This window comes from Neophocaena asiaeorientalis, unplaced genomic scaffold (assembly GCF_003031525.2).
Source record: "Neophocaena asiaeorientalis asiaeorientalis breed wild unplaced genomic scaffold, Neophocaena_asiaeorientalis_V1.1 scaffold302, whole genome shotgun sequence".
In the NCBI taxonomy this organism is placed as follows: domain Eukaryota; kingdom Metazoa; phylum Chordata; class Mammalia; order Artiodactyla; family Phocoenidae; genus Neophocaena; species Neophocaena asiaeorientalis.
The window spans coordinates 2413289-2426723 of NW_020174038.1; the positions used below are offsets into that span (position 1 = coordinate 2413289).

At 42.8% G+C, this 13435-nt stretch overlaps 1 protein-coding gene across 1 annotated transcript in view; it reads left to right on the forward strand.

The window, feature by feature from the left end:
* Positions 1–76: 76 nt before the first annotated feature.
* The window catches only part of CFAP61 (cilia and flagella associated protein 61), a 251956-nt gene continuing 238597 nt past the window's right edge, over positions 77–13435 (forward strand). The window contains exons 1-3 of the mRNA XM_024753694.1: positions 77–90; positions 3675–3831; positions 10977–11127. Coding sequence (XP_024609462.1) covers positions 3689–3831; positions 10977–11127 — 294 coding nt within the window. The 5' untranslated portion in view covers positions 77–90; positions 3675–3688. The remainder of the gene's footprint in view (positions 91–3674; positions 3832–10976; positions 11128–13435) is intronic.

The following is a 13435-nucleotide window of genomic DNA, read 5'->3' on the forward strand; positions in this document are numbered from 1 at the left end:
CGCCGTGACGGAGGCAACGTCGTTTCTGTGGTAACCGGGCTGCGCGTCCTACTCGGAGCCGCGGTTGGAGCACGGCGTCTGGAGTTCCAGGTGAGGTGGGGAGAGCTGGCTTCCCGGCAGGGTGGCGGGTACGTTCCGGGGCGTCCGGGGCGCATTCCCAGGTCGCCTCAGGGACTGGGATGACCGTGCGAGGACGGGTGGCTCTGTAGAGCCGCGGCACCGGGCAAGGGGACAGGAACCAGGCTCTGGTCCGGACGCTCGAGGGCGGGGGAAGAGAGGCAGGCCAGAGCGCGAGCTGCTGCGCTCCTCGGCGGCTTGGCGGTTCGGCGGCCCGGCGCCGCGGTGCATTCTAGGCTTTGTAGTCCCTGAGGTCTACTCCCACTTGGTTTCTGGACAGTTGTGACCCAATAATTAACTCTAAGGCTTGTAACTAAAAGCAACTGAAGGTATTTTAAAGCCAGATAATAGAAAAAAGTGAAAATAAGTCATCAGAGTACTAGTGAATAAGCCAGCCTTGTGATCAGATAAGCAGATATTTAAAGTTTCTGTGACTGTCTTAATTTTGTCAATTCTCTTAGCCCCAATGTCCTTAACTATACGACAAAAATAATATCTATTTCACCAGGTTTAAAGAGAAAATCTATGTAAGTGCCCAGTAAATGTTAGCTGGTATAGTTCTTGACCTGTCTTCAGAAACAGAAAAATTAATTATGTGCACGCAAATGGCTAAGAGAATTTTTAAATAATAGACTTTATTTTTATAGAGCAGTTTTAGGTTCACAGAAAAATTGAATGAAAGGTACAGAAAATTCCTATTTCTCCCGACCCTTCCAACCCCCCCACTATCAATAGTAGTACATTTGTCACATTCCTTGGACCCACATTGACACATCACACATCATCTCATCATCACCCAGTGTTCATAGTTAACAGAGGGTTCACTCGTGGTGTTGAACAGTGTATGGGATTTGACAAATAATACATTGCCATGTATCCATCATAATAGAATGGTAAAGAATAGATTCACTGCCCTAAAAATCCTTGTGCTCCACCTATTCATTCCTCCCTCCCTTTTTGCTTCTGCAACCACTGACTTTTTGTCTTCAATGAATCATTTTCAGAATGTCATATCATTAGAATTATATAGTGTGTAACCTTTTCAGATTGGCTTCTTTCACTTAGTAATATGCATTTAAGATTCCTCCATGTCTTTTCATGGCTTGATGGCTCATTGGTAATTTTTGACAGTTACAAGTCACTTATTTATATATTTATGTACATAGAACTATCACATCTACCTCTGCTTTCAAAAAAATTTTTATGCTGATTTCTCAAACGGAAGTCATTCGTAACTGATATAAAAACATTTGCCATAGTTCTGTACCACCGTATTATTATTTAAACATTTTAAAGTTATCTCATTTTTCAAATCTTGGATAAATTGAATGAGATTGTATATAACTGTGACAAAGAGAAGTAAATAAATAAATAGCTATTAAAATAAAAAGGTATTTCCCTTGAGTTCCCTTAAATTTGTAACTCAACGCAATTGATTTGACAAAGTTTAATCATCTGTAGCTGCCTCTAAAAGATTCAAACACCTTAGAATGTTTTATTTCTGATTGCCTTCCTTCCATCTCACAAATTTTTAATTGTCTGGTAATTCAATTCAGCTATTGTTTTTAAAGCAAAATTTATCATCATTATTACTTTTTTTTTTTCTGGCCATCAGTGCTTATTTAGATACACATGCATGTTTACTAGTCTTTCCCCAGCGTTTCATCTGTATTCCGCTCCTTTCTGATTTTAATTTTCTTCTTCTTGATATACATCTTTTACTAGTCCTTTCAGCCAGGTTCTTTGAATGGTAATTTCTCTCAGTCTTTGTAGTAATTGTCTTATTTCACTTTCATTTTTAAATGATCATTCAGGTAGGTATAGAATTCTAGGTTAATGATTATTTTTACCTCTGTATTTTTAAAATACTGTTCTGGTGGTCGGGAAATGATAGCCCATAGGCCAAATTCAGCACATTATCTATTTTTTGTGTGGCCCATGAGCTAAGAATTTTTTTTAAACATTTTTAAACAATTGAAAAAAAACAAGAGAATATTTCAGGATACACTCACTATTATAAAAGTCAAATTTCAGTGTCCATAAAGTAAAATTTTATTGGAATACAGTCATCATGAAATTTGTGCAAGAATATATCCGAACAACATCAAAAGGCCAAATGATATAATACTGTGTTCTGAAAGAAAACCATACACACTGTATAATTCCATTTATAGAGTATTCAAAAAGTGGCCAAGGGCATCTGTGTGATAGAAGTCAGAATGGTGCTTACCTTTGGATGGGGCAGCCTTCCAGGGCACTGGGAACGCTCCACGCTGCTCTTTTTATTTTTTTAATATATATTTATTTATTTTTGACTGTGTTGGGTCGTCGTTGCTGCGCGCGGGCTTTCTCTAGTTGCGGCGAGCGGGGGCTACTCTTTGTTGCACTGTGTGGGCTTCTCATTGCAGTGGCTTCTCTTGTTGCGGAGCACGGGCTCTAGGCACGTGGGCTCAGTAGTTGTGGCACGTGGGCTCAGTAGTTGTGGTACGTGGGCTCAGTAGTTGTGGCATGCGGGCTCAGTAGTTTTGGCTTGCGGACTCTAGCGCGCAGGCTCAGTAGTTGTGGCGCACTGGCTTAGTTGCTCCACGGAATGTGGGTTCTTCCCGGACCAGGGCTCGAACCTGTGTCCCCTGCATTGGCAGGTGGATTCTTAACCAGTGTGCCACCAGGGAAGTCCCCACACTGCTCTTAGAGTCAGTGCAATGGCGGAAGTGAACTTCCCAATGGCTAAGAAAATAAGATGTTTTTCCTTAGGCAAAAAGAAGAGAGGAAACAGAAAGGAAGGGAGGGAGAGATGGAGGTAGGAGGGAGGAAAGGAAACAGAGAGGGAGGGAGAGACACACACATTGAGGCCTCGAGACATCGAGAGAGAGAGATTGAGCTCGTTTGCTGCCTGCTGTTCTGTCAGCAGCATCCCCACCCTGTCTCTCTGAACATGAGACTCTCCACCATTGCTGTCGTTAGAGATTCTCCTCAGATTGGCTGTAGGAAAGGCTGAGTTCTACAAAGAAAGCAGGTGCTGTATCCTGGAGCTTCCCAGAGACTTTCATGGGCATAGCGGCCCCTGTGGAAGGCCTTTACAAGCAGTGCCTCTTACACTTATTTGACCACAGGACTCTTTTCCCTTCAAAATACGTCTCAGGACTGCTGCCCCTCAGGGCTCCAGTTTGGGGAGCTCTGTATGGACCATGGGCGGCAACTGTATTTCCCCTGTAACTCTTGACCACGTGTCATGGCAGCTGATTAAATATGAAGACCCTGAATCAGTAAATAATTCCTTTCAATGTTCTTCAGCCCTATTGTTTGAATATTTTAAAGCAGCTTTGTGGGAAACAAAGAATACAGTTGCAGACATTTCTAGACAGGCCAGTCCTCAGAAACATCATTCTCCCGGAGAGACACGTGTTAACTGGTTTTTGGAGACAGTCGTCACAGCCTCCACCAGCCACGCTCACTCTGACCACACAGAAATTGGAGGAATGTCCTGTTTTGTAAGTACTGAAGCCAGACTGGCTTGTCATCTCAGGCTAACAGTGGGCTGTTTTTCTGTCTTTCAGGGACAGGATCAAAAATGTCAGTACTCACTTCTCCAAGAGGAAAGGTGGAGGTGGTTCACTGCCGGAGAACAGAGTCACAGGATACTTATTGCATCAAAAACCTCATTAGAAAATTTACCCAGAAGCTGTTTGGGAGTCTTAACATCATCTCTCTTCTGTAAGTACATAGCAAAGGGGCTCCACTCCTTTGTCCTTGTGGGGCTTGGCGAGGAAAGGGCAGCAGGAAAATCTGCCCTACTGAGCGGGAGATCTCTGGGAACAACCATCGCTAAGTCCTGTAACAACATGTAAATTGAAAAGACTTCTCATGACTTTTGGATTCAGGCAAACTAGGGTTCAAATCTCAACTGCCCCACCCACTAGTAGAGTCACTTAGCTACCCGTTTTGAGAATTTATTTTCTTTCAGACTCTGTGCTTTGCCAACATCGTCTTGTTTAACTCTGAGGTAGCCACTGTCACACCCATTTTACAGATGAGAGAGTGGAGGCTTGCCCAAGGTCCAGCAGTTAGTAAGTGACAAAGCCTGGATGTGCTCTTAGCCACTCCTGTTGAAATGTTCTTCTAATCTTCAAAATATGCCTAGGTTTTTTTTTTTTTATCTTTTTTCTCCCTGTTTTGTTTTTTTTTTTTTTGGACACCAGAATATGAATATCCTATAAGCTGTTCCTCATTATTTTTATTGAAAATGATAAGAGAGAGCAGTGTTTTGGATTTCATAAAGCTTCAGGTTAAATACAGTTGAAATGTTTAAACTAGGCCAGCCTAAGACATTAAAATTTGCAATTTCTGATCACCACACTGATGAATGTAACGTAAATTTGGTACAGTTTTGTTGGAGAACAATATGTGTATAAAAATGCTTTCAAAATGTGTATAACAATGAAATGATTTCATTTTTTTGACATTATGGTGAATTAAACACCTTAATGATGTCCTCTGGATGGAAACATGTTGATACATACACACACACACACACACACGCACACGCGTACGGACTGTGCAGAGAACATTGTCAAAATGAAATCAGAAACTTCAGGACAATAGCAGGAACCCACACCACTTTCTCCTTGAGGATTTTTGCTGCATTCTAGAAACCTCACAGTTTTGTTTTGACAGGTTCACAAAGAACAGAAGATAAATACTCCATCCACTTAAGGAGGGAAGTATTAGATTTCTTTGTATAAAACTGTGCAGTTCTTTGTAAGGATGAAGGAGACAAACCCACTGCATAAAAGTAAGGAAACTAGCCTGTTTCAGCCTCAGCATGAATGAAGGGGGATAAAGCCTTCCCCAAGAATTCATAAGCACGTGTTGATTCAAGGTCTGTGTTAATTATCTGCATGGTCCCCAAAAGCTTCAAAACTTCCCAAGTAATGAATGCATTTTTAGACCACCTAAACTAGTTCGCCCATAGACTGAATAAAGTGGAGGAAGTGGAGAATTTGATTAAAAGTGGTTGCACGTTAGTAGTGTGTCCAGGAGACCCACTGAAATAAGTACAGCTCAGGTCTGAAGGGGTGGAGCTTCAGCTCAGACTTCCAATAATACTCACAGATAAAATTCAAAGGAACATGAGCTCACAGTCAAAAATCAAAAATATACAAGGAGACATTCACCATTAGTGAGAACCAACAACAAAAAACTATACAGCAGAATCAGACTCTCAAAGACTTCAGATATTAAGTCAAAGAATATAAAATAACTATGCTTACTTTGTCTAAACTGAGAAGATATGTTTTAAAAGACCGTAAAAATGAAAAATGAGAATTAAAAAAAGTCTAATAGACCATCTAGAAAAAAATAGAACTAATATTAAAAGCTCTGTGGATGAATTAGACATTGTAATAGACACAGCTAAAGACAGAAGTAGTGAACTGGGGCATCAATACCAATAAATCACCTAGAATTCAGCACAAAGAGACAGAGACAAAAAATAAGAATGGAATATTTAACAAATAGGTCTAATCAGACTTCTAAAGGGAGATAATAGGAAGTGCAAGAGTCAATATTTGAAGAGATAATGGCTGAGAACTTCCCAGAATTGTTGAGAAGCACCAATTTTTCTAGAAAACTCAATGGATCCCAAATAGGAAAAATACACAGAGAATTCTACAACTAACCACATCATAATGAAACAGCAAAACACCAAAGCTAAAGAGAAGATCTGAAAAATAACTATAAAGAAAAGAAATTACCTGCAAACAACTAAAAATTAGACTAATGACGATTTCTCACTAGCAACAATGGTACCCAGAAGATAATGGAATGTCTTTAATATTGGAGAGAAAATAACATCAAACTAGAATTGTATACCTAGAGAAACAATTTTTCAATACCTAGGGGAAAATGAATGCATTTTTTAGACAAACAAAAGCTAGTTTACCAGTGAACTCTGAATTAAGGAAATTCCTCAGAATATACTCTAGGCAGACGGAAGAATATCTCAGCTGGAAAACCCAAGATAAAAGAAGGAATGTAAACAAAAATATGTACAAATATGAGAAAAATCTAGCTTGTATGAAATAATAACATTAATAATGACTAATTTAATACGGGTATTAAATGTAAATGGTAAGTTATAGGATATGAATAATAAGTTAGCTAAAATACAGGACAAAAATAGCAGATAAATTGGGAGTCATGTGGTTAGATTGAAAGTACTCTTAAGGTATTGTTCAGGGGGAGGGTTGGTAGCTAGTATTCAGAGGTGCTCCCCCTCCCTCCCGTGAGCCACACGTCCTACATTCAGTCCTTTTGTAGTCCCTTCTTGCCCTGAATCAGGGTTGGCCCTGTGTAACCAATAGAAGTCAGTAAAAGTGATGCTTTATGACTTCAAGTCTAGATCATAAGAAGTCTGCAGCTTCCACTGGGCTCTGGAATGCTCCCTCTTGGAACCCAGATGCCATACTGTTAAATGCTCAATTCACGTGGCCACGCGCAGGTGCTTCACTTGGCATCCTCAGCCGAGCTCCCAGCCAACAGCCAGCATCAACTGCTAACAGTATGAGTGGAGCTGTTTTAGACATTGGATAGTCAGGTGACTCCGACCACCAGCACCACTTGACTGCCATCACCTGAGAGATCCCAACCAAAAACTTCTCAATCAAGCCCAGCCAGCCCACAGAACCATGAGGGATAATAATGAATTGTTTTAAGTCACTAAGCTTAGGGGTGGTTTGGTACATGTCAGTTGATAACTGGAGCAGAGGGTAAAGACTTTTTTAGAAATATATGTTAATGTGGCTAGAATAATCATTTAAAGATAGGTGTAGAGATTATAGCTTCTGATCTATAGAGGGAAAATGGAACAAGAAATTTATAACAAACTGAATCTCAAAGAAGGCAATAAAGGAAGAAAAAAGAAACAGAAAACATAGAACATATTAAAATCATGTAATAGGTAGATCGAAAACAGTTCAGTTATATCAGTAATCAAAATAAATGTATTTGAACAAAATTTTTCAGTTTAAAGAGAAAGATGGGCAGATTGGCTAAAAACAGAACAAAACAAACAGCAGTCATATTTTACATATAAGAGACACACCTAATATATAAAGTCACAGAAGGATTTAAAGTCAAAGTATTTGGGAAAAAAAGATGCCGGCCAAAATCTCATCCAAAAAAAAGGCTACTGTTGCTCTATAAATAGCAGACAAAATATACTTTTGGCAGAAAGGATCATTGCAGATAAAGAGGGTCATTATAGCAATATAATGATGAAAGGTTTTGTGCTTGAGGGAGGTATGACAATTTAAACTTGCATGCTCCTAATGACAGTCATAAAATATATAAAGCAAAAAATCAATAGAAAAAAGGATGAAATAGACATACCCACCATCATAATGGGAGATTTAATATACCTCTGTTAATAAATGAAAGTCGGGCTTCCCTGGTGGCACAGTGGTTGAGAGTCCGTTTGCCGATGCAGGGGATGCAGGTTCGTGCCCCGGTCCGGGAAGATCCCACATGCCGCGGAGCGACTGGACCCGCGAGCCATGGCCGCTGAGCCTGCGCGTCCAGAGCCTGCGCTCCGCAACGGGAGAGGCCACAACAGTTGGAGGCCCGCGTACCGCAAAATAAATAAATAAATAAAAAATAAATGAAAGGTCAAGCAAACTGAAAATCAGTTACAACAGAAAAGATTTCAACAAGAACCCAATTAAAGAACTTGATCTAACGGATATATGTAGAACACTGTAGCCAGTGTTAGAACATACATAATCTTGTCAAGTAGACATGTAAACATGTTTAAAAACTAACTTCCTCTTAGGCCATGAAGCAACCCCAGCAGTGGTTAGTACCACAAAGCGTGTTCTTTGACAACAATGCAATGGAGTTAGAGATCAATAACAAAAAGATAATTAAGGAGCGCTCATATATTTGAAAAATTTTAAATGCAATAATAAATAATCATGGGTCAACAAAGAAAAAGAAAAATTAGAATACATGAGTTGAATGAAAATAAAAGTTAGATATATAATTATACGTATGTAAATGTAAATACATACAATACGTGAAATCAAGTTAACTCTGGTGTTGCAGCTAAAGCAGGTGTGGGCATTGATGACATTGGAGGCTCCCATGCCTCCCCTATTCTCTGGGCCTCTGTGTTCCTCCCTGCACTGTAGTCTCTGCCTCTGAAATCAGCCTGGAGCTGTGACTCATCCAATAGAATGTGTTGGACATGTGCTGTGCCGGTCCCTGGTCCCTGAGCACCCTACCCCTGCTGGGCCTTGGAGTGGCTGTAAGGGTTCCTGGAATCCATGTGTCTGATGTGTTTATGTATTTTCTGAATTGGCAGATACAAAAAGCGTAACTTACATCATGTGGGAGGGGAGTAGTGAAAGTTTTTTTAATGTGAAAATGGGGCCCTTATAACGTTGAGGCCTGCCTTAGAAGCCAGCCTATTTTCAGAAGTAAAAGTAAATTTACATTTTCATTAGTGTCCTGGAGCTCCCCAAACAGCTCCCTTGCTACCCAGCCCTTGTAGCCTTTCGTTTTCACATTAGGTAACTAACTCCCATCCCCTCGCCGGCCAGCCTCAAGCTTCCAGACCCATCTTACGGGCATTTCTAAAACTGGCGGTTTCTTTTCTCGTTCATTCAGTTTCCTTTTATTGACTGCTGGCTCAGTCACAGAGATACAGGAATGAGTAACAGTGGTCTCACCTAAAAACCCTGCTCAGTTTTAGGGGAGGACATGAGCGGATTGGGCAGAGTGGGTGAGTGGGGAAAGGGCCACAAGAGTGGGCCACTTGGTGTGCAGATAGCACAGTGCAATCGGGGGGTGTGGAAACTCCACGGTTCAGAGCATGGGGAGGGGGACGTAAAGGGACTCTGAGCCCTGTTTCACTCACGCTGCTTAATGAGGCAGAAAATAGAGACACTGTTTCACCAAGATTTCCACCAAGTACGGTTAAGTAAAACGAGTGTTGGCTGAACTTGGAAAACTCCTTAAACCAACTGAATAAATGAAGCACCGCTCTAATGAAAAGAACTCTAATTTCTATTGCTGGATAATATCTTCGAACTTTAATATATTTTCTGTGAAATACATACCTGTGCTCGTGCTTGTGTCTATATTTTTAAGGACTTCTTTGGTTTGGATTTGGCTTATTACAAAGAATAATTTTAAACCAGCTTTAAAGAAACACACCTTCTCCCTCTACCTTTTTCCCTCCTCTCCCTCTTTTGCTCCCACGATGATTTTTATCTGTCCTGTAGAGGACCTACTGGCTGAGAGGTAATAAGAAGTGAAATTGTACATACAAAAGGATATGCTGCCAAAGTTACTTTTTGTAGTCAGGCTCTCTGGAAATTGCAGTGCATTTTCCCATTGAAACAATGTTATTGGAGGCTGGCTGCCCACAAAAGCCTATTTAATCTATAATGTCTGTGCCATATAGTACCATGCTAATTGTACTACAGAACACAACCGCCACCCTAGGTTCCCATGGATAAATGCATTTCAGGTTCAAATTGGGATTCCAGGAGCACATTTCCCTTGCTTCCCTGAGGGGATGGCAGCTGCCTGGTCCCAGCTCTTGCCTACTTCCTCCTCCACCACCTCTATCACTATCATTGCTGATGCTCCGTGGTCCCGTGCCCTGAGCCTTTTCTCATCTGGGTTAGAGCGAGGACTGTCAGTGTGAAGCCATAGGTCGTGGCTCTGGGAGCCCGGAGCAGGGGGCCCCAGAGGACCAGGAGCTGGAGGGAGCCCTGCAGGAGTAGAATGAGGGGTAGGGGCTTCAGTGAATCAGACGGGAGGAGCTGGGGGGCTACCTCCTCCTGCTAATGAGCGCCCTGTGTGGATCCCCTGTTCTCGGTACCAGAGGGCAGCCAGCTGCAGTGCCTGGGCCCGGGGCACCCCTGGTGGAGTCCACGGTGGCTGAGGACTGTGACTTCCTGTGAGAGGGGATGGTGGCTGGAGGTGCTGAGATTGGTGTCCTGAGCACAGTGTTTCCCAAAGGTGCCCACAGCTCTGGTGGGACCCAAGTGATTTGACTCAAACCATGCAAGAAATTTTTTTTTTTTTTTTTAGTGGTACGCGAGCCTCTCACTGTTGTGGCCTCTCCCGTGGCGGAGCACAGGCTCCGGACGCGCAGGCTCAGCGGCCATGACTCATGGACCCAGCCGCCCTGCGGCATGTGGGATCTTCCTGGACCGGGACACGAACCTGTGTCCCCTGCATCGGCAGGCGGACTCTCACCCACTGCGCCACCAGGGAAGCCCCAGAGCAATTTTTGTTTTAAGTGTCATCTCTTCATTTTTATAGTTACCTTCTGTTTATAGGAAGGTATAATGGTTTTCCATTTATGATAGTGATGTAAAACTTTTTATTGAAATAGACTTATTTCAGCCAAAAGTGAACTGGCTTAAAGAAAATAATTAAGTACTGGAAGTGCATGTGTGTGAGGGACACGTACGTGGGCCAGTTGGCCATCCTAAATGTACGTGTTTAGGGCAACACAGTGGAGCTGGCAACATGGAGAGGATGGGGAAGACTACGGTCAACGGTTTCCCCAGCCTGTCTCCAAGGGAGGGGTATTGGACACGTTATATCATAGACGTTACACCTTTCTAATGAAGTGTAATTTTCTGTGAAGATGGGGTCGGTAGCACCAGATGTCCTGAAAGATGCACTTCCAGACTTGCTGCCACGTTGCTCCCACCTCTTCCGTAGGCTATCATATCTCGTGCAGTGGTTGCCAAGATCCAGTAGCCAAAGGTGGGAGAAAACGACACCTCTTCATCTCACTTCTGGTACCTTCCTCATGTGTGCAATTGGAATCGTTTCCGCAGGGAGAAGGCAAACTTTGCCATCACCCTCCACAATGACCAGGAGGAGATCATGGCCCAGGCCACCTTCCTAGACTATCCCAACTGGAATGTCGCCCCACAGGACGACTGGGTGTCCGTGTTCCGGGAGATGGACAGTGAAATCCCATGCACAGTGAGTAACCATGCACGTTGCTTATGAGAACAGCTTGAATTTGGAAGGGAAGTCCTATGTTTGCATATAGGTCTTCTCAGTTTTTAGACTGAGCAGTTCAAAAGTCACAACAAAAAGTGTGTGACATCATGATGGACAGAAATGAACTTATCTGGTGGAGAGGGAAGGGGAGTCTGAGAGCAGGAAGCCTCAGAGGAGGACTGGGGGTGGGGCACGGCAAGGAATTAGCAGAGCATCAGGACTGCGCTTCCCAGGCCTCCACGCTGTGCTCCCAAGTCTTTGACCTGCTGGGAGGGACCTGCCATTTACACATCTGCCCCTGAAATAATGACAACAGAGCCTCAGATTCAAGTCATGCTCTGTAATTTTCAAAGTGCCCTCATGGGCTCTGGCTTATTTGATGTCTCCCAGCTGCGGACACAGGACACCCTGTCGACCCACAGAAGCCAGGTCATCGGGTCTCGGGGAGTTGGGCTTTGGTAGCCTGAGCTGTCCCTCGGCCGCCAGAGCCAGGCCAGCATCCGGGCCAGTTGCTGCAGAGAGCCAGAGGCTGAGGCTGCAACTGCGGGCAGCACGCTTGCCCTGTCGGTGGAGTTCAAGAGCACGTCCCGGAGCCCTGGGGAATGGCAACTGTGTGAACGAGCGGACTCGTGCGCGCGCACACACGCAAACACGCGCAGCCCAGCACTTAGTTACCCAGCATCTGTTCAGCTAGAGGCTGCCTCCCCCTGGTCCCCTGCGCTCGCAGTCACCACTGTCAGAAAAATTATCTCAAGCTTGGAAATAGGCCAAAAAGATTCTTTCCATTGTGCTTGTACTTTTGATTGATTTTCTATTGACTGAGCTATTTTACAGTTCCGCAGGAACAGTGATGAACTGGTAGATTTTTGTTCATTTGAGATGTAAATAACTTCAGTGTGGTGGAAGAGATAACCTCAAAGGTTACAGTTTCTGGCCCAGTGGGACCTGAACTCTTTTGTATCTAGCTGGGCAATCTTCTAACATTTCCTCATTAAAACTGCCTGAAGCCAGCTTCTCAAGTGCAATGAATCGTTTTGTATCATCTCACTGGTTGCCTCATGGATTGATGGATTGAATCAATCTCTGATACGTGCATTTTGTATTTGCATTAGGGTCATGATTTTATCTTTTTGAGAATTATAAATTAACACCATTCTTCCTAAATTCTTTCCCCTTTTGTTCCTTTTCTTATTCTTTTAAAATTGTTTCTTTTTAAACTACTTCCTTCAATAGTGTAGAGCTGGGCCGGTCCTGGAGGGTACATCAGCCATATGTAGCTATTTGGGCACTTGAAATGTGGCTAGTTTGAACTGAGATGAGCTCTGAGTATAAAATATGCACTGGACATCAAACACTCAGTAGGAAAAAAAAGAGTATAAAATACCTTGTTGAGAATTTTTATATTTACTACTTCTTAAAAGGATAATAATGTGAATATATTAGGTTAAATAAAATATATTAACATTAATTTCACCTGTTTACTTCTTTTTAAAAATATATCTACTAGAAACTTGAAAATTACATATGTTCCCAGCATTTGTGGCTTGAATTATTTTCCTATTGGACAGCATGGGTATAGAGGCTTATGGCTTAATGGCTTACCTACCCCGGGAGTATCTGCAACTAAAATAATGATTTTTATCTTAAAGCTAAGGAATAAATATTGAACTGTAATATTTTTGATGGAAGAGAGAATTTGGGGGATAAATCAGCCAAGTAATAAACCATGCACTAGCAAGGCGAGTCCTGACCAGAATGTAAAGCAGATGCCATGGGGTCAGGTGAGTCCATGCATGGGAAGTGCTCACATTGCGACATCGAACTCTCACTGTCGCTGTTGTCATCTGGACTCTGGAGTTCGTGTTGCTTGCCTCTGGGGAGTTTTCAAGCTCATGAACTAAACTCATGATTCTTCTCTCGCCATTTTATGTTTGATAAACACCTTCTGAGTGTTCTTAGGGCACGTGCCACCCGACAGGAAGGGAGACCGAGGCACACGGATGTGCAGGTGGTCACCCAAGGCCGTCTATGAAATTGCTCAGGAAACAAGAGACACAGAAGTGCTCCTGTTGTCCAGATCGAGGTGCAAGCACTGCCCTCACCTCACCACTCAGCCCCCTCCCATGTGCATTGTCTCTAGAATCTGAGGATCTGTCCATAAACACAGGGGTACTGAGCTGAACAGAGGGATGTGGGGATGTGTAGAGCAACTCCTCATGACCAGCCACTTAGAAAGTCTTCAGTACAACTGAGTCACATTGCTGTACGGAAGAAATTAATACAGTGT